The sequence below is a fragment of the Salvelinus alpinus genome, chromosome 20 (assembly GCF_045679555.1).
Source record: "Salvelinus alpinus chromosome 20, SLU_Salpinus.1, whole genome shotgun sequence".
Classification (NCBI taxonomy): Eukaryota; Metazoa; Chordata; class Actinopteri; order Salmoniformes; family Salmonidae; genus Salvelinus; species Salvelinus alpinus.
Window position 1 is genome coordinate 39,298,675 of NC_092105.1, and position 26,393 is coordinate 39,325,067.

The 26,393-nt window shown below is 45.6% G+C and overlaps 1 protein-coding gene across 2 annotated transcripts in view; it reads right to left on the reverse strand.

The window, feature by feature from the left end:
- LOC139546837 (alkyldihydroxyacetonephosphate synthase, peroxisomal-like) overlaps window positions 1-26,393 on the reverse strand; it is a 32,929-nt gene that overhangs the window by 3,642 nt on the left and 2,894 nt on the right. For both annotated transcript variants that reach the window (XM_071355689.1, XM_071355690.1), the window contains exons 2-19: window positions 22,069-22,158; window positions 18,834-18,924; window positions 18,612-18,732; window positions 18,294-18,371; window positions 17,173-17,244; window positions 16,847-16,926; window positions 15,510-15,590; window positions 14,447-14,572; window positions 13,989-14,097; window positions 10,732-10,859; window positions 10,070-10,121; window positions 7,049-7,125; window positions 6,829-6,941; window positions 5,346-5,415; window positions 4,892-4,953; window positions 3,861-3,950; window positions 457-556; window positions 206-263 (exon numbers count right to left, since the gene is read on the reverse strand). In XM_071355689.1, coding sequence (XP_071211790.1) covers window positions 206-263; window positions 457-556; window positions 3,861-3,950; window positions 4,892-4,953; window positions 5,346-5,415; window positions 6,829-6,941; window positions 7,049-7,125; window positions 10,070-10,121; window positions 10,732-10,859; window positions 13,989-14,097; window positions 14,447-14,572; window positions 15,510-15,590; window positions 16,847-16,926; window positions 17,173-17,244; window positions 18,294-18,371; window positions 18,612-18,732; window positions 18,834-18,924; window positions 22,069-22,158 — 1,598 coding nt within the window. The remainder of the gene's footprint in view (window positions 1-205; window positions 264-456; window positions 557-3,860; window positions 3,951-4,891; window positions 4,954-5,345; window positions 5,416-6,828; window positions 6,942-7,048; window positions 7,126-10,069; window positions 10,122-10,731; window positions 10,860-13,988; window positions 14,098-14,446; window positions 14,573-15,509; window positions 15,591-16,846; window positions 16,927-17,172; window positions 17,245-18,293; window positions 18,372-18,611; window positions 18,733-18,833; window positions 18,925-22,068; window positions 22,159-26,393) is intronic.

Consider the following 26,393-nt stretch of genomic DNA (forward strand, 5'->3'; position numbering starts at 1 on the left):
AGACTCTGTGCCTGCTTTCTTACATAGAGCAGCATACCGAAAGAGCCTGTCAGACTACCCTAATGTGACTTTAAACCACTGCCCTGCCACCCATCTCTAAGTGAGGAGGCAGGTCAGTATTATGAATTTGTCGGGTTTTGATCCGAAGAAACGGTGCCAAAGCGTGCTGAAATGGTTAGATGTAGGGATGTTCACTTGACTGTACCTCCATGGTGGTGCGAGAGGCTTCCTCCATTGGCTAGGATCTCCTCTCTAGCAGCGTGCTAGGAATGGACAACAGACGACACACATCAATCAATGCATCAATGAACCCATTATTTCCACAATGACTATCATCACCCTTAACTATGGTGGTATACATCCTCCTGAGTGGTAACGGTTAGAGTTCCAGGTCAGAAAGGACGCATGTCTGTGAGTGGGTAGCTAGCACATATTTGGAGTGCTCCGTAGATTTACCTCCACTTGTTCATATGTATGTACTGGATCCGCCAGTCCTCTGTAGTTGAAGGCAAAGTAGAAGTAAACACATGCGCCAGCGTCATAGGTCTGAGTCACTCTGCAAGGCAAGAGGAAAGGGTTTCAACATGATAATGTTCACAACAGAGAATAAAGGCTGAGTTATGTTCTTAAATGCTTTTGTCCACACTTGTCCCACTGCAATTTATCTCCACATGAATCCAAAGAGAGCATCGTTTAGTAGAACCAAAATCAATTTTGTAACAATAAATGCTATTTTTTTCTCTCTCATTGGAATCGGAGAGCAGACGGATGGAGGCGAGAGGCTGGTGTTTTCTCGTGAACCTCTGACCCCAATTCTCCCTCATGTTTTCTGAGACGCGGAGGAGATGCGGTGGATCAGTCACCTTTAATAACATCCCATTATCAGGACATTGAATAGCCATCAGCACACTTTGATTGGATTATCTGAGCTACATTTACAATGGTTCAGGACACAATATGCTTCAACACTGGCTGTCCGCAACTGGCTAAAAGATTGTGCTTTCACATGAATACGCAAAACAATAAATTATAATAATGACTGACATTTTGCACAGTTCAAAAGATGAATACTATTTGAAAACGTTACGTGCTTCCTTTTAAGAAGCGCAGGGCTAATATGATAAAATGATGCTTGATTCCCTTATCATTAAACATTTATTGGATATTAACCATCTTAGTAGGCATGTGCATATTTACTATAACTCTAACCAGGGCAAAAAGATCTGCATTGAAAATTAAACTAAACCCGTATCAATGTAACACTGTGCTTCAGGGAAAGGAAACACCAGTACAAGAGTCTCTTTACAGTGTTGTTTTGCCCTAGCCCCCCGTCTCTTTAGTGTTGTTTTGGCCTAGCCCCCCGTCTCTTTACAGTGTTGTTTTGCCCTAGCCCCCAGTCTCTTTACAGTGTTGTTTTGCCCTAGCCCCCCATCTCTTTAGTGTTGTTTTGCCCTAGCCCCCCGTCTCTTTACAGTGTTGTTTTGCCCTAGCCCCCCGTCTCTTTACAGTGTTGTTTTGCCCTAGCCCCCAGTCTCTTTACAGTGTTGTTTTGCCCTAGCCCCCCGTCTCTTTACAGTGTTGTTTTGCCCTAGCCCCCCGTCTCTTTACAGTGTTGTTTTGCCCTAGCACCCCGTCTCTTTACAGTGTTGTTTTGCCCTAGCCCCCAGTTTCTTTACAGTGTTGTTTTGCCCTAGCCTCCCGTCTCTTTACAGTGTTGTTTTGCCCTAGCCCCCAGTCTCTTTACAGTGTTGTTTTTCCCTAGCCCCCCGTCTCTTTACAGTGTTGTTTTGCCCTAGCCCCCCGTCTCTTTAGTGTTGTTTTGCCCTAGCCCCCCTTCTCTTTACAGTGTTGTTTTGCCCTAGCCCCCAGTCTCTTTAGTGTTGTTTTGCCCTAGCCCCCCCGTCTCTTTACAGTGTTGTTTTGCCCTAGCCCCCCGTCTCTTTACAGTGTTGTTTTGCCCTAGCCCCCCTTCTCTTTACAGTGTTGTTTTGCCCTAGCCTCCCGTCTCTTTACAGTGTTGTTTTGCCCTAGCCCCCCTTCTCTTTACAGTGTTGTTTTGCCCTAGCCTCCCGTCTCTTTACAGTGTTGTTTTGCCCTAGCCTCCCGTCTCTTTAGTGTTGTTTTGCCCTAGCCTCCCGTCTCTTTACAGTGTTGTTTTGCCCTAGCCTCCTGTCTCTTTAGTGTTGTTTTGCCCTAGCCTCCAGTCTCTTTACTGTGTTGTTTTGCCCTAGCCTCCCGTCTCTTTACAGTGTTGTTTTGCCCTAGCCCCCCTTCTCTTTACTGTGTTGTTTTGCCCTAGCCTCCCGTCTCTTTACAGTGTTGTTTTGCCCTAGCCCCCCGTCTCTTTACTGTGTTGTTTTGCCCTAGCCTCCCGTCTCTTTACTGTGTTGTTTTGCCCTAGCCTCCCGTCTCTTTACAGTGTTGTTTTGCTCTAGCCTCCCGTCTCTTTACAGTGTTGTTTTGCCCTAGCCCCCCGTCTCTTTACTGTGTTGTTTTGCCCTAGCCTCCCGTCTCTTTACTGTGTTGTTTTTCCCTAGCCTCCAGTCTCTTTACAGTGTTGTTTTGCCCTAGCCCCCCGTCTCTTTACTGTGTTGTTTTGCCCTAGCCTCCCGTCTCTTTACTGTGTTGTTTTGCCCTAGCCCCCCGTCTCTTTACTGTGTTGTTTTGCCCTAGCCTCCCGTCTCTTTACTGTGTTGTTTTGCCCTAGCCTCCCGTCTCTTTACAGTGTTGTTTTGCCCTAGCCCCCCGTCTCTTTACAGTGTTGTTTTGCCCTAGCCTCCAGTCTCTTTACTGTGTTGTTTTGCCCTAGCCTCCCGTCTCTTTACTGTGTTGTTTTGCCCTAGCCCCCCGTCTCTTTACAGTGTTGTTTTGCCCTAGCCTCCCGTCTCTTTACTGTGTTGTTTTGCCCTAGCCTCCCATCTCTTTACTGTGTTGTTTTGCCCTAGCCTCCCGTCTCTTTACAGTGTTGTTTTGCCCTAGCCCCCCGTCTCTTTACAGTGTTGTTTTGCCCTAGCCTCCAGTCTCTTTACAGTGTTGTTTTGCCCTAGCCTCCCGTCTCTTTACTGTGTTGTTTTTCCCTAGCCTCCCGTCTCTTTACTGTGTTGTTTTGCCCTAGCCTCCCGTCTCTTTACTGTGTTGTTTTTCCCTAGCCTCCCGTCTCTTTACTGTGTTGTTTTTCCCTAGCCTCCCGTCTCTTTACTGTGTTGTTTTGCCCTAGCCTCCCGTCTCTTTACTGTGTTGTTTTTCCCTAGCCTCCCGTCTCTTTACTGTGTTGTTTTGCCCTAGCCTCCCGTCTCTTTACTGTGTTGTTTTGCCCTAACCTCCCGTCTCTTTACTGTGTTGTTTTTCCCTAGCCTCCCGTCTCTTTACTGTGTTGTTTTGCCCTAGCCTCCCGTCTCTTTTGAGGAGTTGTGGGAAGAGCTGTTGTTCCTGTGACGTGGCCCATCGCTCGGAGGGTGTACTGGCTTCTAGAGGTTAAATGGGCAAATCAATCATGTGACAGACTGCAGGCGGGAAATAAATGGCTGAAGCCTAATCAGGTTGGGCCCTAATCTGTCCACAGTGAGCAAGGAGCAGGCGGTCTGTGCGTGTGTGGCCAGGTCACACAGGGAAGGTCACACACAGGACTCCTCTCTTGCCTGCGCGCACACACTACTGGCCCACTCATAGCAGGGAACACATTTTAGAAGATATAATCATCGGATATGATCAACCACACCGGTCAAATATGTACACAAGTTGAATCATGGAGTTAGAGATGCAGAGGTCATGTCCAGGTTTTCAACATGATCTCCACGATGTCAGCAGGTGTGTTGTCGCTCGGAAACCAAGACGGCTGAAAGGTCTCTTCCTAAACGTACCTGCATGAGGTCAAGGGTTGAAACTGGACCCCTCGCTCTTTACACTCTCGGTTAATACGCTCTTTGACATTCCGGCAAAGGTCCAACACCCTGAAGAAAGACAACAGGAGGAAGAAACATAAAGACTAGCATGTTCTCCTGAAGAGTAGCAGAATGTTAGAACATGATATAAGCCCTGAGACTCAGTAATGCACTATATAGGGAATAGGGTGCACAGCCCCATGATTTAACCCAGTACGACAGGTGGAGCTGAGCTGTCGAGAGTTATGTGAAGAGAAGGCCTCTGGCCCTGAACTGTGGGGTACACAGACAGAGAGACAGACAAAATGGAAAACCTCACACCATTATGGAGACTGTAGTGCTAGGTATTTGTAGCTGGGAGAGACTGGCTCACTCTGTTCTCTAATGGCCGTCACTCCCAGGCATGTGCAGCCTAGTGTGAAGAGATGGAGGAGGAAGAGGGGTAATGAGCCCTGAACATATGCTCGCCTGCTAACCCCCATCAGGCAGTCTACACAGTGGGGTGCTGAGCACGCGTGTCTGTCCGTGTGTGTGTGTGTGCCCGTGAAAAAGGGGGGGGGGGTGGGTTACTCTCCTGAGATATCGCTTTAAGGTGCAAGGGAGTCAGTCATTTTTGTTCATGTGTGGGAAGAACTGTGTGGTTTCATAATGGGAAGGTTTTTTACACTGAATTTCCAACACTGTATGTTGGAAATTCATGTTCAATCTCACACCCAGCAGCACACATGAATGCATCACATTGGCCATGTCTCTCTCTTTCCCTCTCGCTCCCCCTGCACAGAGTCAGGCTGGGGCTGAAGAGGCAGTCTTCCCTCCTACGCAGAGCCAGTTAATGGAGGGAGAAGGCAGGCATGAAGGTGAATGTCAGAGAGGGAGTGGGGGTCGAGCTACTTGTCTTTGGGGCTCTTCAAACTGACTGTGTGGGACGAGAGTGATGTCGAATTGTCACACCAGTTCAGAGACACTCGTTCATTCACAAAGGTTAAACAAGTTGCCATCTTTGTCTTTACCTGTCCCAAGGCACCGATGTCTCAAATGATTCCGCGACCACGTAGTAGTCCATCCCCAAGTCCTGTTAAATAAACCGCAGGAAAAATGCTGAAGTAAAACATAATCGAAGGGGACAATATATGATAAAATAAAATAACTTTTATTGGAAGTCAAATAAAGAGGCACACAATATAGCTAGTGTTTCACAATTCGCGTAAGGGAAAGATCTGCGCTTTTCATGGTCAATTGCTCATGCCAAGATTCCTCGAATGACAACATGACATCCCTGGCTGAACAGAGGTGCCAGATATCTCGGAGGTCACATTCTACAGCCTTTGTGTGTATGTTCCTTCTATCCTATCAGCTGACAGAGGTCTCTATCTGCCACTGTGAGCAGTGCCCCCTCCCTCCCTCCCCGAGCTGTCTCTGGACACTGGGAGAGTATGGCAGAATAGAGGAGAAGAAGTGACCCACCCGGAGGTAAGCGATGACGAAGGTCAGAATGTAGCCTCTCTGTCCATTGTCCTCTCCAGCTGCCAGGCCCCTGGAAAAAGATAAGTTAATATTTAACAGGTTCCTTTTTGGCCCTGTCATCTCTCCCTGACCACAGCTGCCTGTGATGCCCGTCAGTACCTGTCACTGCCACAATGTTCAAATCAATGATTGCCGCTCTGTGCCTCCTTGCGGGTCAACCACACATCCATCACCCGCCACGGGTAATAACATTTTCAACCAACAACCCAAATTAAATCAGGACGCGCTCATTAAGAAATCACTAAATTGATTTACCTGTACTTTTCTCCCCTAATTTCTTAAAACCAGAAGACAATATCCCTTACAGACCCCCCCCAATCGATCACAGGCTCTCGACAAGTGATGATGAAATTATGGAAAAACTAAAACAACACACTGCCTGGTAGGTGAGGCCTTTTCAATGATTAAACTTATGAATTGGTCAGGATATTACCTGAGGGCACAAAGCCAGTGACCTGAGGAATGGACTGGAAGCTGTGCACTGGGCCAAGGAGCAACACTAATACACAATCCATAGGGTCACCAAGACAAGAACGGTATTTCTCATGGGTCCAGTGTTTTCATGAAAGGTTTGTTTATGATGACTAGGTGCAGAGCGGATGAGGTGTGTTCAGGGGGATGAAGAAGTGAGTTATTTGCTACAGTATGTTCTGATTCCTCTTTAATGGTGTGGAACAGTGTGGTTCCGGGCAGGGTGGGACCCCCAGCCCAGCGGAGGCCTTCAGGCACCTCAGACATGGGCCTTACAGCACGGCTTCATCACCAAGTCCTTACTCGCTGACCTCTGTGGCACTACACATGACAACACACTTTTGTATATATAATCGATTATTTTGGGCCTTTCAGTTGTATACAGGGTTGTTAGAGGAGCGAAGGAATGTCTCTAGAATTCCACGAGCGCAGGTGAATTGAACATGTAGGGGAACTATGAGGAACCCAGGTTTGTTGCTGTTGTAGTTAAGGTGCAGATATACAGAATGGAGAGAGATAGCATCCCTTTCAGGCTGATAGATCACTTATTTCCACCAGGGCCTCTATTGATCTACCTCACAATCAATCAGAATAGCCAGGCCAGGCCCCCCCCCCCCCCGTCACCAAAGTAGGTCTGACAGGAGGACGGCCACATGTGATCCATCACACTGCTCTTTATACTTGGTCTTAGATTGGTTCAAACACACCACCTTCAGCCTGAGGGGCCAAGCTCTTCCACTATGGCAATGGAATGCCTCCAAGCAAGGCCTAAGGCAGATTTCTCACAATGAGGAGTGTACCAGGTACCAACTGTGGTTCTCACGTGTTGTATGCAACCTGTGCGCTGAAGACAGTCTTCCAGAATAAAAGGGGGGAATTTAACCCTCACAAATTTAGGATGTATGTTGGGTAACATCTACTGACCTGAGAGAAGGAAATGGTGGCTACTTACCCAAATGTTGCAGCAATGTCGTAAACTTGTTTTTCATGCTGCAAGACCCTCTCGCGGTCCCCTTCGAACAGCAGGGTGGCAACAACCAACTGGTGGGGGTCGAAACCTTTGAACTGGGAAAAACGGGGAAGTAAAATTTGTTTAACCGTTTCCAGAAAGTACAAATGACATACAAGAGAGAAATGAGGAGTAGTATTTCTGCCAAATCATTAAGAATTACCTTGGTGATGTAGAATTTCTTTAACCCTTCCACAAAATTTGTGAAAATGGACGACACTTGAGGTTTCAGGGCATGACCTGTAGAAACAGAAGGGCCAAGTCCCTTAACTCAAAAGCCAAGTGGACCTCTGTCTTTTCTCTTTAGAACAATACAGTTTAGAGGAACTACCAATATCGTTTATTCACACATTTGGTCCCACTTAGCCCACCCATCTCCTGCCTGTTTCCTCCAGGACTAACATGGCAACTAAGTCACATTTATTTGGGTGTGGAAACAAAAGGAGGAAAATAAATGGTAACATTTGAATAACTTTACAAGTGCCTGCGACAGGGACAATAAATCAGTGGGTTTCCGAGGGGAAGTGGGCTTGACACGGCCATATCCGTCTTCCTCAGCCACCGCACGTTTTGATTTATTCGTGATCGGACACACAAAGCGCCTGTGGACAAGCTAAAATGAGGGTCTGGAGCCGATGGGATGGTTATCAATCACAGTGGGGTAGAGTCCTGGGTGACTCTGTGGAGACTGAACACTTCATTTCTTTCCCCTCCGTCTCACAGTCTCTTCATCACTTAGTGTCCCAATTGTTTCCATTCCAAATTTGATTGTGGGTCTTTAGGTCTCCCGCAGCCATCACGCTCATTAATTAAATACTCAACGACCAGAGAGGAGAGGGATTATACATACAGTGTGTCATTTCCCCCCAGTCTGCCTTTTGTTCATTTGCATTTAATGCATGTCAATGGCTAACATACCACTTGCCATTTTCATCTTACTAGCGTATTGAGATAAGTGGCCCCTATATTTTATATTTTACTTTGTACAATTCGGAAATGAGCAGGCCCATTGAATACATCAGATCCCCTCACTCAGCAGCCAGGGTGATTAAAAGGGAAGGCAACCCAGCAAACAAAAATTGGTTCTGTGAACATTCCCAGAACATTCATTAGATTGCCTCAAAAGTTCTAATAACACCAAAACTGTCCAGGTGTGCTGATGATTATACAGTGTTTGCATAAAACATTTGCCTGACGTTGCAAGAACATTCACAGAACACATTCTGTTACATTACTTGGAAACCTAATAAAAAACCTTAGGGGAATGTTATGTGGTGGTTGTTACAGATGTTGTGCACAACATTTTAGTGGATGCTAGAACATTCCAAGAATATTTAATTTAAAACATTAAAATAAATTTGTATTTTATTTTTAAACCAAAAACATTTGAATGTTATCATGCTCATGTTAGATAAAATCCTAACTAGAACTTAATGAGAATGTTCGCTAATATCCTGGGAATGTTCCCGGTTTGCTGGGAAGGCACTAATAAGTCTAAGAAGGTATCCTATCAGTCCAGACTGAGGTTCAGTTATTAGTGAGAAACCTGGTCGCTTCATCTTGCCTGCTTAATGCTAAGAAGTGCTCACTCGGTGAAAAGTGGGAATATAGGGAGACTAATGAGATCCCAGGAGACTGAAGAACTTTACAAAGATGTCGGGCACAAACGCCTGATACATTCCCCCAGACCTAAAGAAAAATATTGTAAAACTTCAATATAACAACTGCTTAATTGTTGCCAAGGTCATTTTTCATTGGGCTTCAATCCACGAGTCGTGTGTGTGTGTGTGTAGCTAGATCCTCTGCTGAAATAACGCTACATTTAACTTCATGCAACGCAGCAGAGAGAGGCAAAAGCATACATGAAGAAACATTGCCAATGCTGTATTCTTTTCTCAAATGGATTACAGTTGGGGGAAAAAGCCTCACACAAAACCAGGCCAAATGGCAATTAAAAAGAATGTCAGATTCAAGGAATAAGACTATTTTCAAAATACAATGATTGAGCAGAAAGACATGGCATAGACTCAAGCTGGGAATTGCCAGGGACCTCACGATATGATATTATCACGATACTTTTTTGCATGTGATTCTACATGCATTGCGATTCGATACTGTGATTTTATTGAGATTCGATGTTCCAAACATATTCCTCACCATATGTCTGCTGCAGAGGGACAGAGAGAGCCATGAGAAAACGACTTTTGATCAGTCGTGGAAATCAAAGCGCTGAAAACAAACTGTCTCCCTTTTTAAAAAGATGGAGAACAAGCTATGAAGGAAAAATACTGGAGTTTTGGTGCAGGTACAGCCAACTAGCCCCAAAATAATATTGCTTTATTGTCAAAACGATGCAATATATCATGAAAAATATCCCGATATGTATATCGATCCCCCCCCCCATCACTAAAAAGTACTAGCATGTTCCTCAGATTCCAGCCTTGTCTGAGAAAGGCTACAGAGGGGGGTGAACTGTGGAGGGAACTAGAGGGAATTACTTAGAAATGGAAACCAGGTCATCCACACAGCACAGGCAGCGTGTGGAGCCAGAGAGCATAGACTACTACTTCACTTTGAGCTCCCGTGTTAAACAAAGACACACTGAGTGTACAAAACATTATGAGGTCTTTCCATGACAGACTGACCAGGTGAACGCTATGATCGCTTGTTGATGTCACTTGTTAAATCCACTTCAATCAGTGTAGATGAATTGGAGGACACAGGTTAAAAGAAGGAATTGTTAAGCCTTGAGACAATTGAGACATGGATTGTGTATGTGTGCCATTCAGAGGGTGAATGGGCAAGACAAAAAATATTTAAGTGACTTTGAACAGGGTATGGTAGTAGGTGCCAGGCGCACCGGTCGGTGTCAAGAACTGCAATGCTGCTGGGTTTTTCACACTCAACAGTTTCCTGTGTGTATCAAGAATGGTCCACCACCCAAAGGACATCCGTCCTACTTAACACAACGGTGGGAAGCATTGGGGTCAACATGGGCCAGCATCCATGAGGAACACTTTCGACACCTTGTAGAGTCCGTGCCCTGACAAATTGAAGCTGTTCTGAGGGTAAACGGGGGTGGGGGTGCAACTCAATATTAGGAAGGTGTTTTAATGTTTTATACATTCAATGTAGGTTCCTTTGCAGAGATGAAATGGCAGGGTTTTGAATGATGTTGACTTACCGAACTGAAACTGTTCGTTATCCATGAGCCGGATGGATGCAGGTGCACACCTCTTGGAGAAAAAAATAAGGTATAATTTAGGAGCATGTTTCATTTTATTTTGTAAACATTTCCCCATCCCACACTATATTCTAGTAATTTTCCTTGTGAAAGTTGAACCTGCATTACGTTTCGTAATTTAGAGAAAAACCTTTCAAATGACTTTGAAATAACATTTGTTACACAATAATACACAACCTGTAGACATGAGCAGACATTCCTGGTAGTGTGTGGATACGTCCATGAAAAGTCACGGCTCAATGGTCGATACCTTAATTGTGTGCTATACTAGTGTACCGACTCAACTCATTTCTGTAACGAACGGGGCTGCACAAATCATATGCTTGTAGTCATCGATAATGTTTGCATCAGCACTACCCAGTAAGAGTGAAAAGAGGTAGCTTATTCATTATTATGGTCTTCATTATCATTCAAATGAATTCCTTCCCAGAATAGGTGATCTGCCAATCATTAACTGACCACTTTGTTTGTACACTACAATATAGCATTGATCTGCACTGTTCAATACCTGCATAGTTTAGCTACTGTTCTCACTGTTATTATAATGTAACCTATAGGTACATTGTACAAACACTCAACACAAGATGGTAATGGTCTTTTACCTGCTTGGCTACCTCTCGTAAGCAGGCCACTCCTGCCTCAAAGTTTGGGAAGACCACCGAGCCATACTTCTGGTACTCTGGGATTGGCCGGATCTTCATCGTTACCTCGGTAACCACACCAAGAGTTCCTAGGGGAAAACACAAGGGAACATACCATAGAAACCGAGGTTCTCACACAATAATGATTTTAAAACAATAGCCTGACATTGGTTGTGGTTTGATTGATAATTGAAGCGTTAATGCCCGACTTAACTAACTGGGTTGGTGATGATCAGTGGTGTAGTGGAGGGTAACCACATGTAAAACGCCGTTTCCGCACCTTTCTTATTTTGCTCAAGCTTTTACCCACCTAGTTTCTTTACCACCACGTCACTGGTGGTGACCTGTGTGTCACCTTCCACCTCTGTGATCTGGTTTCATGCTGCTCACAGGAGACCAATGAGATTTATCGAGGAAATAAAACAGGTCCATATCAAAGGAAGGCCAACACCAGGAACCCATTACATGTCGCCTAGGGTTCCCAGCTAACCTCTGACCCCACAAAGTATCCACTGTGTCTGTAGCTTTACGTGTCATGTTCCACGTTCTACGTAGAATTTTCCCTGCCGCAAGAATGTCTATGTCCAAAATGGACCCCTATTCCCTTTATAGAGCACTATTTCTTATCAGTGCCCATAGGGCTCCGGTAAAAAGTAGTGCACTATTGAAGGAAAAGGGTGCCATTTGGGACGCACTAGTCCCTTAATGAATGTTCTCTATCAAAACAGACAATGCTATTTCCCGTGTTTCAGAAAAACGAAGAAGAGGTTGTAGAAAAAGATGACAATTTGAATGCAAATGCATGTTATTGGCATGGACGGACTCCCAAATGGCAAAATCTGGACAACTAATGGGCCAAACTACGCAGTAAACACACCAATAAAGGAATCCTGTTTTGCTTAGCTCTGTTTACAAATCCCATGGACAGTATAGATGCAGTAACTCGCTCTATAAAACCTGAATGGTGGAAAGGATTGTAACAAAGACTTTATCTAATGAGATCACACCGTAAATAGTGATAACCTCAGAGGCACCAGTTAATAATTCTGCGGGAGGAAATCAAAATGTGATTTTTTAAATTTAATATATTGTCTTTAATTACTATTTCTATGAAAAAACACAGATGTCTTGATAACGGCTTAATGAGTGTTTATGAACGTTGGCTAATTTGAGAAAATATCCACAATAATTACATACTGTCAGGTCAAGTTGAACCATACATTGTCTTGGTCTATTCTCAGCTCTGAATTCACACAATAATGTTTCCTCAAAATAAAATCACCAATAACACTTCTAATAACAAGAAAGACGGAGCGAGAGAGAGCGAGAGAGAAAGAGAAAGCGAGAGAGCGAGAGAGAAAGAGAGAGAGCGAGAGAGAAAGAGAAAGCGAGAGAGCGCGCGAGAGAGACGGAGAGAGCGCGCGAGAGAGACGGAGAGAGCGCGCGAGAGAGACGGAGAGAGCGCGCGAGAGAGACGGAGAGAGCGGGCGAGAGAGACGGAGAGAGCGCGCGAGAGAGACGGAGAGAGACGGAGAGAGCGCGCGAGAGAGACGGAGAGAGCGCGCGAGAGAGACGGAGAGAGCGCGCGAGAGAGACGGAGAGAGCGCGCGAGAGAGACGGAGAGAGTGCGCGAGAGGAGGCTGGGTAGGACCAGCAGAACGGGCTCAGCAAGGTCAACTAACATGCTGACTCCAGAGGGGTAGACAGTATCGCATGCGAGTGGGACAGCAGGAGCCTTTTTTACTGCAATCCTCTCTGTAAACATGCCCTCTCTAACCTTGCTATAACCAGGGTTGTTTAGAGGAGATGTCCCTTCCAACAGAGGAGTCAGCACCATGCAGTATTTCCTACGTTCTGTTATCCAACAGTGAGGGGAAAAAAGTACTTCCTGTCAAAAGCGGCAGTGAACAAGCCTGATGTGGGAGATGCCATGCAGCTGAAACCTGAGGCCACTCGTTAGGAGTCAAAGGAGGCAGTTTCACATCACATTAATTCCACACAACATGAGATTAGTGCTGGTCTGCTTCACACACCTGCATAACGTTGGCAATGGCTTAGAAACAGAAACCTGATTATTATTGATTATTCCAATCAATCCCTTTTTACGCTGCTTAGAGAAGGACAGAGGGAAATACTTTGGTATTCAGTCCACTTCAAGGTCAGGGAGATTAGCGAGAGGCGAGATACTGTGTGTGGAATGAGAAGAGGAAGAGGGTTCTTAGTCATTTTTAATGAAATGGATGCCTGGCCACTTAACATGCAGAGCAGTGTTTGGGTTCCAGTGCTAGGGGCTCTGTTGTGTGGCCAGGTGTCAGCGTGTGGGATGCGTGTGCAAGGGGAGATATTGTAATGAGACCAAGCAGAGGTATGACCTCTCTCAGCTCCTGCAGTAGAGCAGGCCGCCCAGCCAGGAGCCCACACAGTGTCTGAGACTGGGGACAAGGTGGTCCTGTCTCCTCTCCTACCTAACAGGGGCTGGCTTCACAGTATGAAGCAGGATCAAAAAAGGGCCCAAAACTCAAGCCTAATATCATTTATATGAGGAACAACTAGTCGACACATCTGACCCAACCCATTCTCCCCTTTCAACAATTCCGATAGTCTTTATTTCAAACTCTGTGTCCCTGAATTGAAGGTAATTTAAAAAGAGATGATTGGACTAAATTAAATACATGTTGTTAGGCTTTCGTTCGCAGATGTGCGTTAAGTATCCCAAAAAACCATTCTAATGAGTACAAATGGAGATGTCTGCCCAGCCCCAGTGTGTAGTCAGTGAGCAGCTTGCAGTGCTTTGTTGGGCGTGTGTACCCACAGCTGTTGAACACTGCAGTGCCAGGAGTCCCTGCACCTCCTCTTTATGTGTGTGTGTGTGTATGTGTGTGGGGGGGGGGGCTGGCATATGGCACTATTCTCACTGGGCTCTCTCACAAGGACAGGGGGGCAGAAGGGGTGGGGGCGTGGGCAGGCATGAAGCACAGAGGCCCCAAAACCAATAGCCCTCTCTCATGGCTATACCTCTTCCCCCACTCTGGTTCAAGTTAACCTGAGCCGCTACGTGAGAAGTACCGCGTTACTACTACACCCCCATCACACACACACACACACACACACACACACACACACACACACACACACACACACACACGTGAACTCATGCAGATAGGGTGAACTTTTATCATGTTGCAGTCACGCGCCACGAGAGGAGAGGTGAGTCTTACCTTCTGAGCCCAGGATGAAGTGGTGGATGTCCGGCCCAGTGGACATGCGTGGCCCCTGGCAGCTCTTCTCTATCACTCCTCGAGGGGTCACCACCTTTATGTGGATCACCTGCACACAGGACAAACAAGATGGCAGCTCAAGTCACTACGTTTGACTTCAATAGCCGCAGAGAGGAGTGGAATATCCATGTTAAAATGTTAAAAACAAGAGCTACCTGGGCTGCTGAGGTCATATTCAACGTTACATTCTGTCAACCATTGACCGATCTTAACCAAAGCAAGCAGGCTTCTTCCCAGGAAACACAAATAGAATGGTTCCCATACAGATGGCTTTGATGGCCCGCACCAGCAACTTCACGTGCAAGTCGCTAATTAGTGCCTTTCGCTTTAAAACCTGTTGCCTGTTGAGTCTCCTAGTAAGATCAGAGCTCGTTAGAGAGAAGAGGGCGGGCACGTACCAGGTCCTCGATGTTGCCGTATACGTTCTTCTTCATGCCCGATGCCCTCGTGGCCACCCAGCCTCCTAGGGAACTGAACTCCATGGAGTCGGGCTCATGCCCCGTACAGTAGCCGCTCTCGTTGAGCTGCGGAGGAAACACAACAGAGAAGTACACTCATCTGTATTCATAGGAGCACATACTGTAAAAGAACTCAACCACTAAAACCACAAGAATTTGGTATGAAACCAAAACAGCATGAGACAAACAAAACTCCTCTTCCATTGTTGGATTCAAATCGTGGGATCGTTATGGGGCTTTTGTGGTCAAATTCTTGGCTTGATGACATCATCCATTTTACAACGGTCTAAAATAAACCGACCAAAATAAAGTGGAGGAGCAGAAAAAGAAAAAAACGAGTAAAAAGATAGTTTTGGATGGTGGGCTGGGCCCTGGTCTGACAAGGCTCTACGCTGACCTTTTTTTAAAGGCGCACACAAAGCCATTTAGGAGCACAATGAAAGATATTTGAGGTAATAAAGCTGTAGAGCCCTGTCTGAGTGCTGGGCCCCTGCGGCAGGCAGGCATGGCCCTGGTCTGCTCTAATGTCTCCTCTCTTCCGGGTGAGGAGAGTCAGGCCGTGTGTGTTTTATGGCACTGCTCTCCCCGACAGGCAGCTTTCAATACTGAGCCATCTGCTCAGTCAAAATGGCCTCTCTCTATATGCAAAAGTGGCGCCTGTTTGAGATGCAGCACACGCATTCCTCCACATCAAACACTGGCTCCTTCACCATTTTTTTCTGAATTAGCTTCATGGTGCCATCTGCTCATCGCCCGAGCCTCTACCCTTCACTGCTCCGCTGTGGAACATAGTTAGCCCTTCTTCTCCCATTCAGACCTGCCTAGCATGGTCTCTCTGTACTCCCAGTAAACAACTAACCCAGGGTGAAGAGGCATGGCTTCCTACAGGTGAAAGGATGGGAGTTTATTTCGTGGCCATCTTAATGACATGAGCCTTTCATGGGAAATGATTGGGTATGAAATGGTTTAGAAACTTGAGCTCTGACGAAGGCAAAACACTTACTAATCTCTCCAAATCCTGACCGATGATGCCCGCTTCAACGTGGGCGACTAAATTCTTCTCGTCGATCCACAAAATGCGGTTCTGCAGATGCAAAGACAAAAACTCAGGTGGTCAGAAAATGTCACTGCTTTGATCACTTATACCACTAGAACAAACAAAACAAGCTCTTGGTTCGATGCCTTATGAGTTGAGCCCAAATGAAAAGCAGGCTCTGTATCTGATACACCTGCTACAGGTCAGAGGATTTAAATTCAAATGCAGTGGCATTGACACCAAATACTCATGGCTGTCCTCACTGTACTCCAGTCTGCCTTCAGCCACTGAATCACTGCCTTAAAATACATTCCGGTTGTTTTTGTCTTACTTCTAAAAGCCCAAACAGGTCAGCGTGCAGCATTTTGTAACGACTGTGAGGAGAAGACAGATTCTATGGTGACCACAACATCTACCAATGAGAAAGGCAATAACCGCCAACCTCGTTGCTTGTTGAAGACGCGGGGGGAGTACTTCAGTAGCAATTCCCAACAGCGAGGTGAAGCACACATGTGGCTGGCATGACTAGAGGACTAGGCCGTGGGGAGGACACAGCATCAGTCAGATAGATTCCAAAAGGTTAACCTCCTTTTAAACATTCAATCCAGCAAATCCCCCTCTCGTTTCAGCCTCTCCAGGAACCTCCTGGCCCAGCTTGAGCTCCCCTCCCAGAGCCATCAATCATTCTCCAGAGGTAGTAAAAGTGTCTGTTGCTGTCATACACAGCCTTTCATGTGACTCCCTCAGACCCGCTACGCCCCGTGACCCTTGACCCAGCGCACTGGTCACTAGTATTTACGTCACCCCCTCAGTGACTGCTGGACTAGCGCTGTCCAGACTGCCAATATATCACCTGGGCAGAGAGTTGTCCAACAGCGCCGTGATACAGTAGTGCTATTAAATGCTGTTTCCTATTGGGTATCCTTCACTAACAGTAATTTCTCTGAGAATAGCTTGGCAAATTATTGCTACAGGATTCTCCCAAAGTTCGATAATGAGAGAGCGAGTCTCGGCTGGAAGTCTGAATGACCTTTGATCCTCCGCTGACCGCTACCTTTCCTGTCTGCACATCTACAGTTAGTTCTAGACTCCAACATTCACAGCAGTAGGAGCTTCTAACATCCAAAATAAATAAACCCTGGCTTGCTGTCCCTACTAAAATAGAGATTGTCAGTTGATCTTACTCTGCAAGACATTATACTGTCATATAAAAGAGGAAAATCGTAAGTTGTGTTGAGACAAAATGCTGAGCAGAGCAGATTGCTGTGTGGGATGCATGTCTGTGTGCAGCTCTGATTCCCCACCATCTGTGAAGTATCCAGAGAGACGATGCAGCGAGTCTCCTCTGGGGGGCACTCTAGAGCACTGGTCACACTGGTCCCTCCTGGAGGAGGACAGGAGAGGGGTTAGGGCCTGCAGTTCTCCCGGACCAGGTCGCATGACCAGGAGAATACTACTAGGGCTCGGAGCAGACTTTATCCTGTTTAGGTCATATGGTGAAGGTATGGCATAACAGTATCATTATCAATCTGGTCTAAAATCAGTTATTACATTTGGGAAACGTTAAAAAAAGCAGATATTATTAGAATGAATTGCACTATTGAGTTTACAGACATTTTAAAATACTCACCGCCGTACGGTATCAAACAAACATTGTGCTTGCATGCCAGCTCCACAATTTTCACCACGTCGTTGTGGCAGTCTGCGGAGGCAAAGAACACCACAACAATATTTGGATGGACATTTTATCCCATGTCATTATATAACACACAGCCATAAATTAGTGTTGAGGCGATAACAAGCGTACTCATGTGGCAAAGGGACTAAGAAATGCCACATAAACCATCAGCCTCCGGAAAACAATAAACATTCACATAAGCCCTGGGCTATTAGAGCAGAGCGACAGGGAGAGACAGGGATAGGCAGGGGGGGCTTCCGGGGAAAGATGTCTCTGATTTGGCTGGGGGCATTCCTGAGATGGAGCCAGAGAGCATGAAGCCTGGGTCTCTGGGGTGGGGTGAGGGGGATCAATGCGGACAAGGTGCTCTGGCCAATCCCACGTCCATTCACACTGGTCCCCTGGCTGAGCGACTGAGGGTGAGGAGACAGAGCAGAAAAATCCACCTACATGGATCAGCTTCACTGGGCTCAAGCCCTCCCTCGCTGGCCAATGAGAAATGTCTCCGTTCCGACACACTCTGCCGTCCAATTAAACAAAGGGCTTTGGTGTGGGTATAAGAGTTCACAAGACTAACAACGTTCCACTTAAATATACAACCATACTAAAGTAACTACACTGGCATTCGTGTTTTACATCACTGAGGCTAGAGGGAGTGCAATTTTGTGTGGATTTGGAGAGTTTAAAATTCAGGGGATGTTCCAATTTGAATGCTGCTACAGGAGCTTAGTAATTTGCTGGCCATTTGGGAGCCGGCTAATCAAGTTCCAGCCATAAGTCAACACTCATTTACATTATAAAATAGTGCCGGCCATACCTACAGTGAACCAATCTCAGTGGCGTAATTCATGGGGGTACTGTGCTGGGCCCGGCCGTGGTGTATTGGATATCAAACGCCCTCCCCCTGACGGTTCTTATTAAGCCTCCGCTCATACATATTAATATCCCTACGCCTCTGCAGAGATTAACCCTTTAAATCACCTAAGCCAGGATGGAAAGAAGCAATGTGGGAGGGAAATAAAAAAAATTAAAAAACAAGGACCGTTTAGAATAGTAGTGTCGCAAAAACTCACTTGGCCACACCACCATGTCTGGAACCCGCTCAAATTTCTTCCCTTCTCTGAGAGCAAAGATTTCATGTAAGCAATGACCTGTTAACATAAGAGGAAAAAAAATGTAATATACTTAGTATACTACGAAAAAAAGCAATTATGGTTGTAGGATCAGTATAAATAGTGTGATATTGACAGCTTCCTCTGATTCAGGCTGCTGTTGTCCTACGTAAAAACAAAAGGTGACATCATGATCTCAACATTCACAGTGTCTGTGTGAGACCCCTCCAGACTACACCCATCGCCCTGGAGGACCACAGCCTTCCCAGCATGCCTCACCGTGGGCACGGAACACCCTGTCCTCAGCCTCATGGGAGAAGGGGATGCCCGTGGCCTTCAGGTCCTCAACGAACGCCTTGTTCAGTCTGGCCGGTGGCACAGCACTGGCATTCAGAGCGGGCTGGGACAAAGACATGGGAGGAGGAGGAGCCATTAACGGACTGCTGCGGTCATTGGAATTCAAACCAACAGGTGACGAGGGTTGAAAACAACGACACTTACTGTCGCGGGGCTTTTATGGTTCACACTGGCGCCAAAGGTGTTTTCAAACCAGTCCTGCAAACTGGGCAGGACCATCCCGCTTAGCCTATACCTGCAATGAACAGAAACACACAGGCTTAGAAGAAAGGAAGTTACCCCACAATTGACCTCTGACCCAACCTGTAAACATAACCCCTCAGACCTAGGTGTTATGCTGGGAACTGGTGAAATATGCAAAGGAAACCCTGTTCGACTGTCATTGATGTGACGTCAGTGTGTGGTGGTTGGAGCTGAATGAAGTTATTAGGCGAGACCAATGACAGCACTGTCCGTGCCGTCCCCGTCACGCCAGCCGCTGTATAATTGAACCGCTGGCACAGCAGAGGCCAGCACATCAGGGGAATGTAGTCTGCCTTTGTCCAGCAGACCATGAAAAACACTCCTTAATGAAAAAGCCTCTGTCACAGAGGAGAAATCTCTCTTTGACTTTCATTTCTTCCACCCAGCCACGCATATGTAGCACCCAGAAATAATTCAAAAGAGAAGGCACGGAATGGAAAGAGGTGGTTGATACAATTTAGAACCTAGAATAACAGAGGAATCATTTCCTGCACAGCATCCTGTATAATCCCCCCCCCCCCCTTACGCAAACACGGCTTCACATACAGTACAGCGGAGTACAGCACGCAGTCTACAAGATCCCTTTGATTTGAGTCTGACAGGCAAGGCTTTGCTCTTAAAACTATACATCACAAGTACAAAGATAATGCGATAGATAAAAGGTGTAAAACAACTGCCAAAGAAAAGAGCGATCCATTCTGCTGCCCGGTGTGTACTGAACACATCCTCAGTCACGAGAGACAGAGTAGAGATAAAAGGCTTCTCTACATCCACTGAGATTCAAAGTAATCATTTCCGACAGCACTCAGCATATTTCTTCAAATGTTATATTGCACACATTCAACCATGATCCACCATGAGAACTGTTGGCGTACACAGAACAACAACAAAAAACAGTTAGCCTATCTATGGTCAATGGGAAGAAGTACAAACATTCCATGCAAGGCTGAGTTTCCAACGGGGAATTTCAAATCACCGATAATCACACTAATTGACCTCTTATGTCGGGGACTGAATTGAGGCAAGATATGCAGGATACAGATACCAGCCACTAGATGGCACTAGCACCCCACTCTAAATTAGGATGGGGGGGGTCCACTAGATAGCACAGCCACAATATCAAGCTTGTGTACATCGTAAAAATTCATGACCACACAAATGTGCTTTTGGGTCTTCATTTAAGGTTAGGGTTAGGCATAAGGTTAGCAGTGTGGTTAATGTTAGGGTTAAAAATCACATTTTCAGAAGAGAAATTGTAGAAATAGGCAGGGTTCATGACTTTGTGGCTGTGGTAACTAGTGACGACCCAAGGAGGGGGAGGTTTTACAGTTGAAATCGGAAGTTTACATACACCTTACCCAAATACATTTAAACTCAGTTTCACAATTTCTGATATTTAATCCTAGTAAAAATTCCCTGTCTTAGGCCAGTTAGGATCACCACTTTATTTTAAGAATGTGAAATGTCAGAATAATAGTAGAGATTGATTTATTTCAGCTTTTATATCTTTCATCACATTCCCAGTGGGTCAGAAGTTTACATGCACACAATTATCATTTGGTAGCATTGCCTTTAAATTATTTAACTTGGGTCAAACGTTTTGGGTAGCCTTCCACAATAAGCCAATAAGTTGGGTGAATTTTGGCCCATTCCTCCTGACAGAGCTGGTGTAACTGAGTCAGGTTTGTAGGCCTCCTTGCTCGCACACGCTTTTTTAGTTCTGCCCACACATTTTCTATGGGGTTGAGGTCGGGGCTATGTGATGGCCACTCCAATACCTTGATTTTGTTGTCCTTAAGCCATTTTGCCACAACTTTGGAAGTATGCTTGGGGTCATTGTCCATTTGGAAGACCCATTTGCGACCAAGCTTTAACTTCCTGACTGATGTCTTGAGATGTTGCTTCAATATATCCACATAATTTTCCATCCTCATGATGCCATCTATTTTGTGAAGTGCACCAGTCCCTCCTGCAGCAAAGCACCCCCACAACATGATGCTGCCACCCCCGTGCTCCACTGTTGGGATGGTGTTCTTCGGCTTGCAAGCCTCCCCCTTTTTCCTCCAAACATAACGATGGTCATTATGGCCAAACAGTACTATTTTTGTTTCATCAGACCAGAGGATATTTCTCCAAAAAGTATGATCTTTGTCCCCATGTGCAGTTGCAAACCGTAGTCTAGCTTTTTTATGGGGGTTTTGGAGCAGTGGCTTCTTCCTTGCTGAGCGGCCTTTCAGGTTATGTCGATATAGGACTCGTTTTACTGTGGATATAGATACTTTTGATCCCGTTTCCTCCAGCATCTTCACAAGGTCCTTTGCTGTTGTTCTGGGATTGATTTGCATTTTTCGCACCAAAGTACGTTCTCTAGGAGACAGAACACGTCTCCTTCTTGAGCAGTATGACGGCTGCGTGGTCCCATGGTGTTTATACTGCGTACTATTGTTTGTACAGATGAACGTGGTACCTTCAGGCATTTGGAAATTGTTCCCAAGGATGAACCAGACTTGTGGAGGTCTACAATTGTTTTTCTGAGGTCTTGGCTGATTTTGTTTGATTTTCCCATGATGTCAAGCAAAGAGACACTGAGTTTGAAGGTAGGCCTTGAAATGCATCCACGGGTACACCTCCAATTGACTCAAATTATGTCAATTAACCTATCTGAAGCTTCTAAAGCCATGACATCATTTTCTGGAATTTTCCAAGCTGTTTAAAAAGGCACAGTCAACTTAGTGTATGTAAACTTCTGACCCACTGGAATTGTGATACAGTGAAATAATATGTCTGTAAACAATTGTTGGAAAAATGACTTGTGTCATGCACAAAGTAGATGTCCTAACCGACTTGCCAAAACTATAGTTTGTTAACAAGAAATTTGTGGAGTGGTTGAAAAACGAGTTTTAATGACTCCATCCTAAATGTATGTAAACTTCCGACTTCAACTGTAGGTGGTATGTAGTGGAGTGGAGAGCGCAATCCAGATTGAGAATGTGTACAATCCAGATTGAGAATGTGTACAATCCAGATTGAAAATTCCATCACTGAATAATGGATACATTCATATTTACAGATCATAATACATATTATTCATGAGAATAAAAAAATTGGTTGAAAATGTTGGGACAGTATACTGTACCTTTTGCCTGTGAATTCTGCTTGACCCTTCTTATTGAAGAGGAATTTGGAGTCACTGTACCCCCAGCCATTCCACTTCATAATCTCCTGCCTTGGGAAACAAACAGTTGAAGTCAGTTTCATTGTTATAGTACCAGCAGCTAATACTGTACTAATGCTGTCTGAGGTCAAAGGAGGACACAGGACAAAAATCTCAAGGCAGGAAGACAATACAAGGAAGCACTTTTAGAAGGCCATGGCCTTGCACCTCATGAAAACGTCAGACTGTCCATACATGACATCCTGTTGCAAACAGTAGTAGTTGAAAAAGTGGTTTATTTGCCACTTATCAAACTGTTGCAATGGGGAAATGTTCTAGTCATTTTGCTAACAGTTATTCAATGGGCTTTCCACATGGCTATCAGTAAGCATATTTGCAGTATGGGAGGCTGCAGTCACACCTAGGCGTAACCCCTGACAGATGACCTTCCCATGTGTACTGCACACAGCCAACCACAGGCAGCGTTTCCCCTTAGGATTTGTTTTATCAGCAGCGGTGGCAGAGTTAGCGGTGGGTGGGTGATGGCCACAATTTAGCAGCGGTGGTGCGCCAATACTAAATGCATATAGGGGTAACAGTGAAAAGCCGGTTGGCAAAGTAACTTCGGGGAAGAAAACCTATTAATCTCAAACACCATCATCAACAGCAATCAGACAGGGTGTGGCTTAGATCTCAGGTCGTTAAGTACATTCCCTTCAACAATAACACTCCATGGAGAAGCATCATGATGCATATCATAGAAGGGCATTACCAAAGAAGGTGTGTCCAACAACCGGATATTCTCCTAAAATGATTTTCCAAGAAGGAACATTGTCGGCATAGGCCTAATGATAATCATGGAAGAGGACACAAGAAACAGGGTTGAGCACTGAACTCAAACGTCAGGCAGAATTGTATCTCAATATCTACTACATAATTGAGCTCTGACAGTTCAGTAATGTGCTTCTTCATCAGTGGTAAATCACTATGCTCATCCTAAGGGAATGCTTTTCAGAAATCACTAAGTTATAATACGACATGATTCAAGATTTCCCCAGCAGACAGATGAAATAGGCCCACTACTCCTAGAAGGGACCCATGAATCACGTTGGTACACGTGATGGGATGCTAACGTAGTGGAGTAAAACCATGATGAATGCCTGCCAAAACAGCCAGGCAGTGTAAATTATGAGGAGCCTGAGAAATGAGACAGACATACTCTCCATGCCAGTCTGTGTGATTCCTGTCATCACACTGGACGATGACACAACTCCACGCATCAACAAGCAGCCGAATACGGCTGTCCAGAGGTTAATGAATTTATTGTGCAATTAAATGGAAGCAACAGTGGTCTGGTCTCTGTCCCTTAGCTAACATTAATCCTAAGAGAGCTGGGGGAATCTTTTCAAAGTACTGTAATAAATATTACACACAGCATAAGAAAATGCTGATCACCGAAAACATTAGGCTAGTTCAACACCTTATTATATTGGTAGCCTCATTTTGTGTCTGCACTCAAGTTGCTCCAACAGAAAGAGACAAAAGGTCTGACTGTTATTAAAAGGACTGGCCTTAAAACGCCTTTTGAAACAACGTGCCCAAAGGTATAGGTTACAAGACAACTCCAGAATGACATTCCAGCAGTACAAAAACCAGTAGCCCAGCTTTGAAGTGTACAACATTCCTACACTCCAGTGAAAAGTGGGTCGTTCCACCTCAAAAAACACAAGAAAGAGAAATGACAACCATCTCAGATTGCATTCCTGCAACATTGTTTTGTTGAAAAACGATTTGAACTCTAAGAAATTACACTAATTGATTGCACCCAAATTGGCAATTTCAATTTATAGGATTCATATAAAATTCTATAATTATAGTAACCAATATCCAGTTTGGACCAAACCTCTTCTTAACAATGATTAAGACGTGAAGTCAGAAGACACCCACGGACCACACAAACCAAGCCCACCCCAACGGCCAGTATACAGTATCAGTTCTTTATGTCTGACAAGTACTATGAAGCTGCAGCTAGGAGTATTGTTTCTTCACACCATGTAATGGATTCTCAGTGAATTTGGTGATGGTTATTTTGCCCTGTTCTGAATTTTTTCTTGATTTAAGTTGGTTGATATTACCAGGTTATGACCACAAGGCGGTGCTGTTTCTGCCATTTGTTGAAAATTCTCAGTTTCGTTATTGTTTTTAATTTTTATAAATTTTACCCCCTTTTCTCCCCAATTTTCGTGGTATCCAATCGATAGTAATTACTATCTTGTCTCATCGCTACAACTCCCGTACGGGCTCGGGAGAGACGAAGGTCGAAAGCCATGCGTCCTCCGAAGCACAACCCAACCAAGCCGCACTGCTTCTTAACACAGCGCGCCTCCAACCCGGAAGCCAGCCGCACCAATGTGTCGGAGGAAACACCGTGCACCTGGCCCCCTCGGTTAGCGCGCACTGCGCCCGGCCCGCCACAGGAGTCGCTGGAGCGCGATGAGACAAGGATATCACTACCGGCCAAACCCTCCCTAACCCGGACGACGCTAGGCCAATTGTGTCTCTGACCTCCTCCCTATAGGCGGTCTCATCGTTGTCGGTGATGACACTGTTGTGTCATCAGCAAACTTAATGATGGCGTTGGAGCCGTGCTTGGCCACGCAGTCGTGGGTGAACAGGGAGTACAGGAGGGGACTAAGCACACACCCCTGAGGAGCCCCCGTGTTGAGGATCAGTGTGGCATACGTATTGTTGCATACCCTTACCACCTGGGAGCGGCCCATGATCCAGTTACAGAGGGAGGTGTTTAGTTCCAGGGTCCTTAGTTTAGTGATGAGCTTTGTGGGCACTATGGGGTTGAATGCTGAGCTGTAGTGAATGAACAGCATTCTCACATAGGTGTTCCTTTTGTCCAGGTGGGAAAGGGCAGTGTGGAGTGCAATTGAGATTGTGCCATCTGTGGATCTGTTGGGGCGGTATGTGAATTGGAGTGGGTCTAGGGTTTCCGGGATGATAGTGTTGTGAGCCATGACCAGACTTTCAAAGCACTAATTTAGGCAGGTTACCTTTGTTTTCTTGTCACAGGGACTATGGTGGTCTGCTTGAAACATGTAGGTATTACGAACCCGATCAGGGAGAGGTTGAAAATTACACTTGCCAGTTGGTCCGCGCATGCTCTGAGTACACGTCCTGGTAATCCGTCTGGCCCCGCGGCTTTGTGAATGTTGACCTGTTTAAAGGTCTTGCTCACATCGGCTAAGGAGAGCGTGATCACTGAGCAGCTCACAGCTGGGTTTCTCTTTGTAGTCTGTAATAGTTTGCAAGCCCTGCCACATCCGACGAGCGTCAGAGCCGGTGTAGTAGGATTCAATCTTAGTCCTGTATTGACATTTTGCCTGTTTGATGGTTCATCTGAGGGCGTAGCGTTATTTCTTATAAGCGTCCGGATTAGTGTCCCGTTCCTTGAAAGCGGCAGCTCTAGCCTTTAGCTCGGTGTGGATGTCACCAGTAATCCATGGCTTCTAGTTGGGATATGTACGTACAGTCACTGTGGGGACGATGTCATCGATGCACTTATTGATGAAGCAGGTGACTGAGGTGGTATACTCCTCAATGCCATTTGTATGAATCCCGGAACCTATTCCAGTCTGTGCTAGCAAAACAGTCCTGTAGCGTAGCATCTACGTCATCTGACCACTTCTGTATTGAGCGAGTCAGTTGTACTTCCTGCTTGTAATCAGGAGGAGAGTTATCGTCAAGATTTTCCAAATGGAGAGCGAGGGAGAGCTTTGTACACGTCTCTGTGTGTGGTGTAAAGGTAGTCTAGAGTTTTTTCTCACTGGTTGTACGTGACATTCTGGTAGAAATTAGGAAAACCGGATTTAAGTTTGCCTGAATTAAATTCCCTGGCCACTAGCAGCGCCACTTCTAGATGAGCATTTTCTTGTTTACTTATGGCATTATACGGCTTGTTGAGTGCGGTCTTAGTGCCAGCGTCGGTTTGTAGTGGTAAATAGACAGCTACAAAAAAATATAGAGGAGATCTCTCTTGGTAGATAGTGTGGTCGGCAGCTTATCATGAGCTACTCTACCTCAGGCAAGCAATACCTCGAGACTACCTTAATATTAGACATCACGCACCAGCTATTATTGACAAATAGACACACACCCCACCCCTTGTCTTACCGGATGTAGCTGCTCTGTCCTGTCGATGCACAGAAAACCCAGCCAACTGTATATAATCCGTGTCGTTGGTAGGATTGTCTCGAACCGAGCTCATCCAGTTTATTCTCCAGTGATTGCACGTTGGC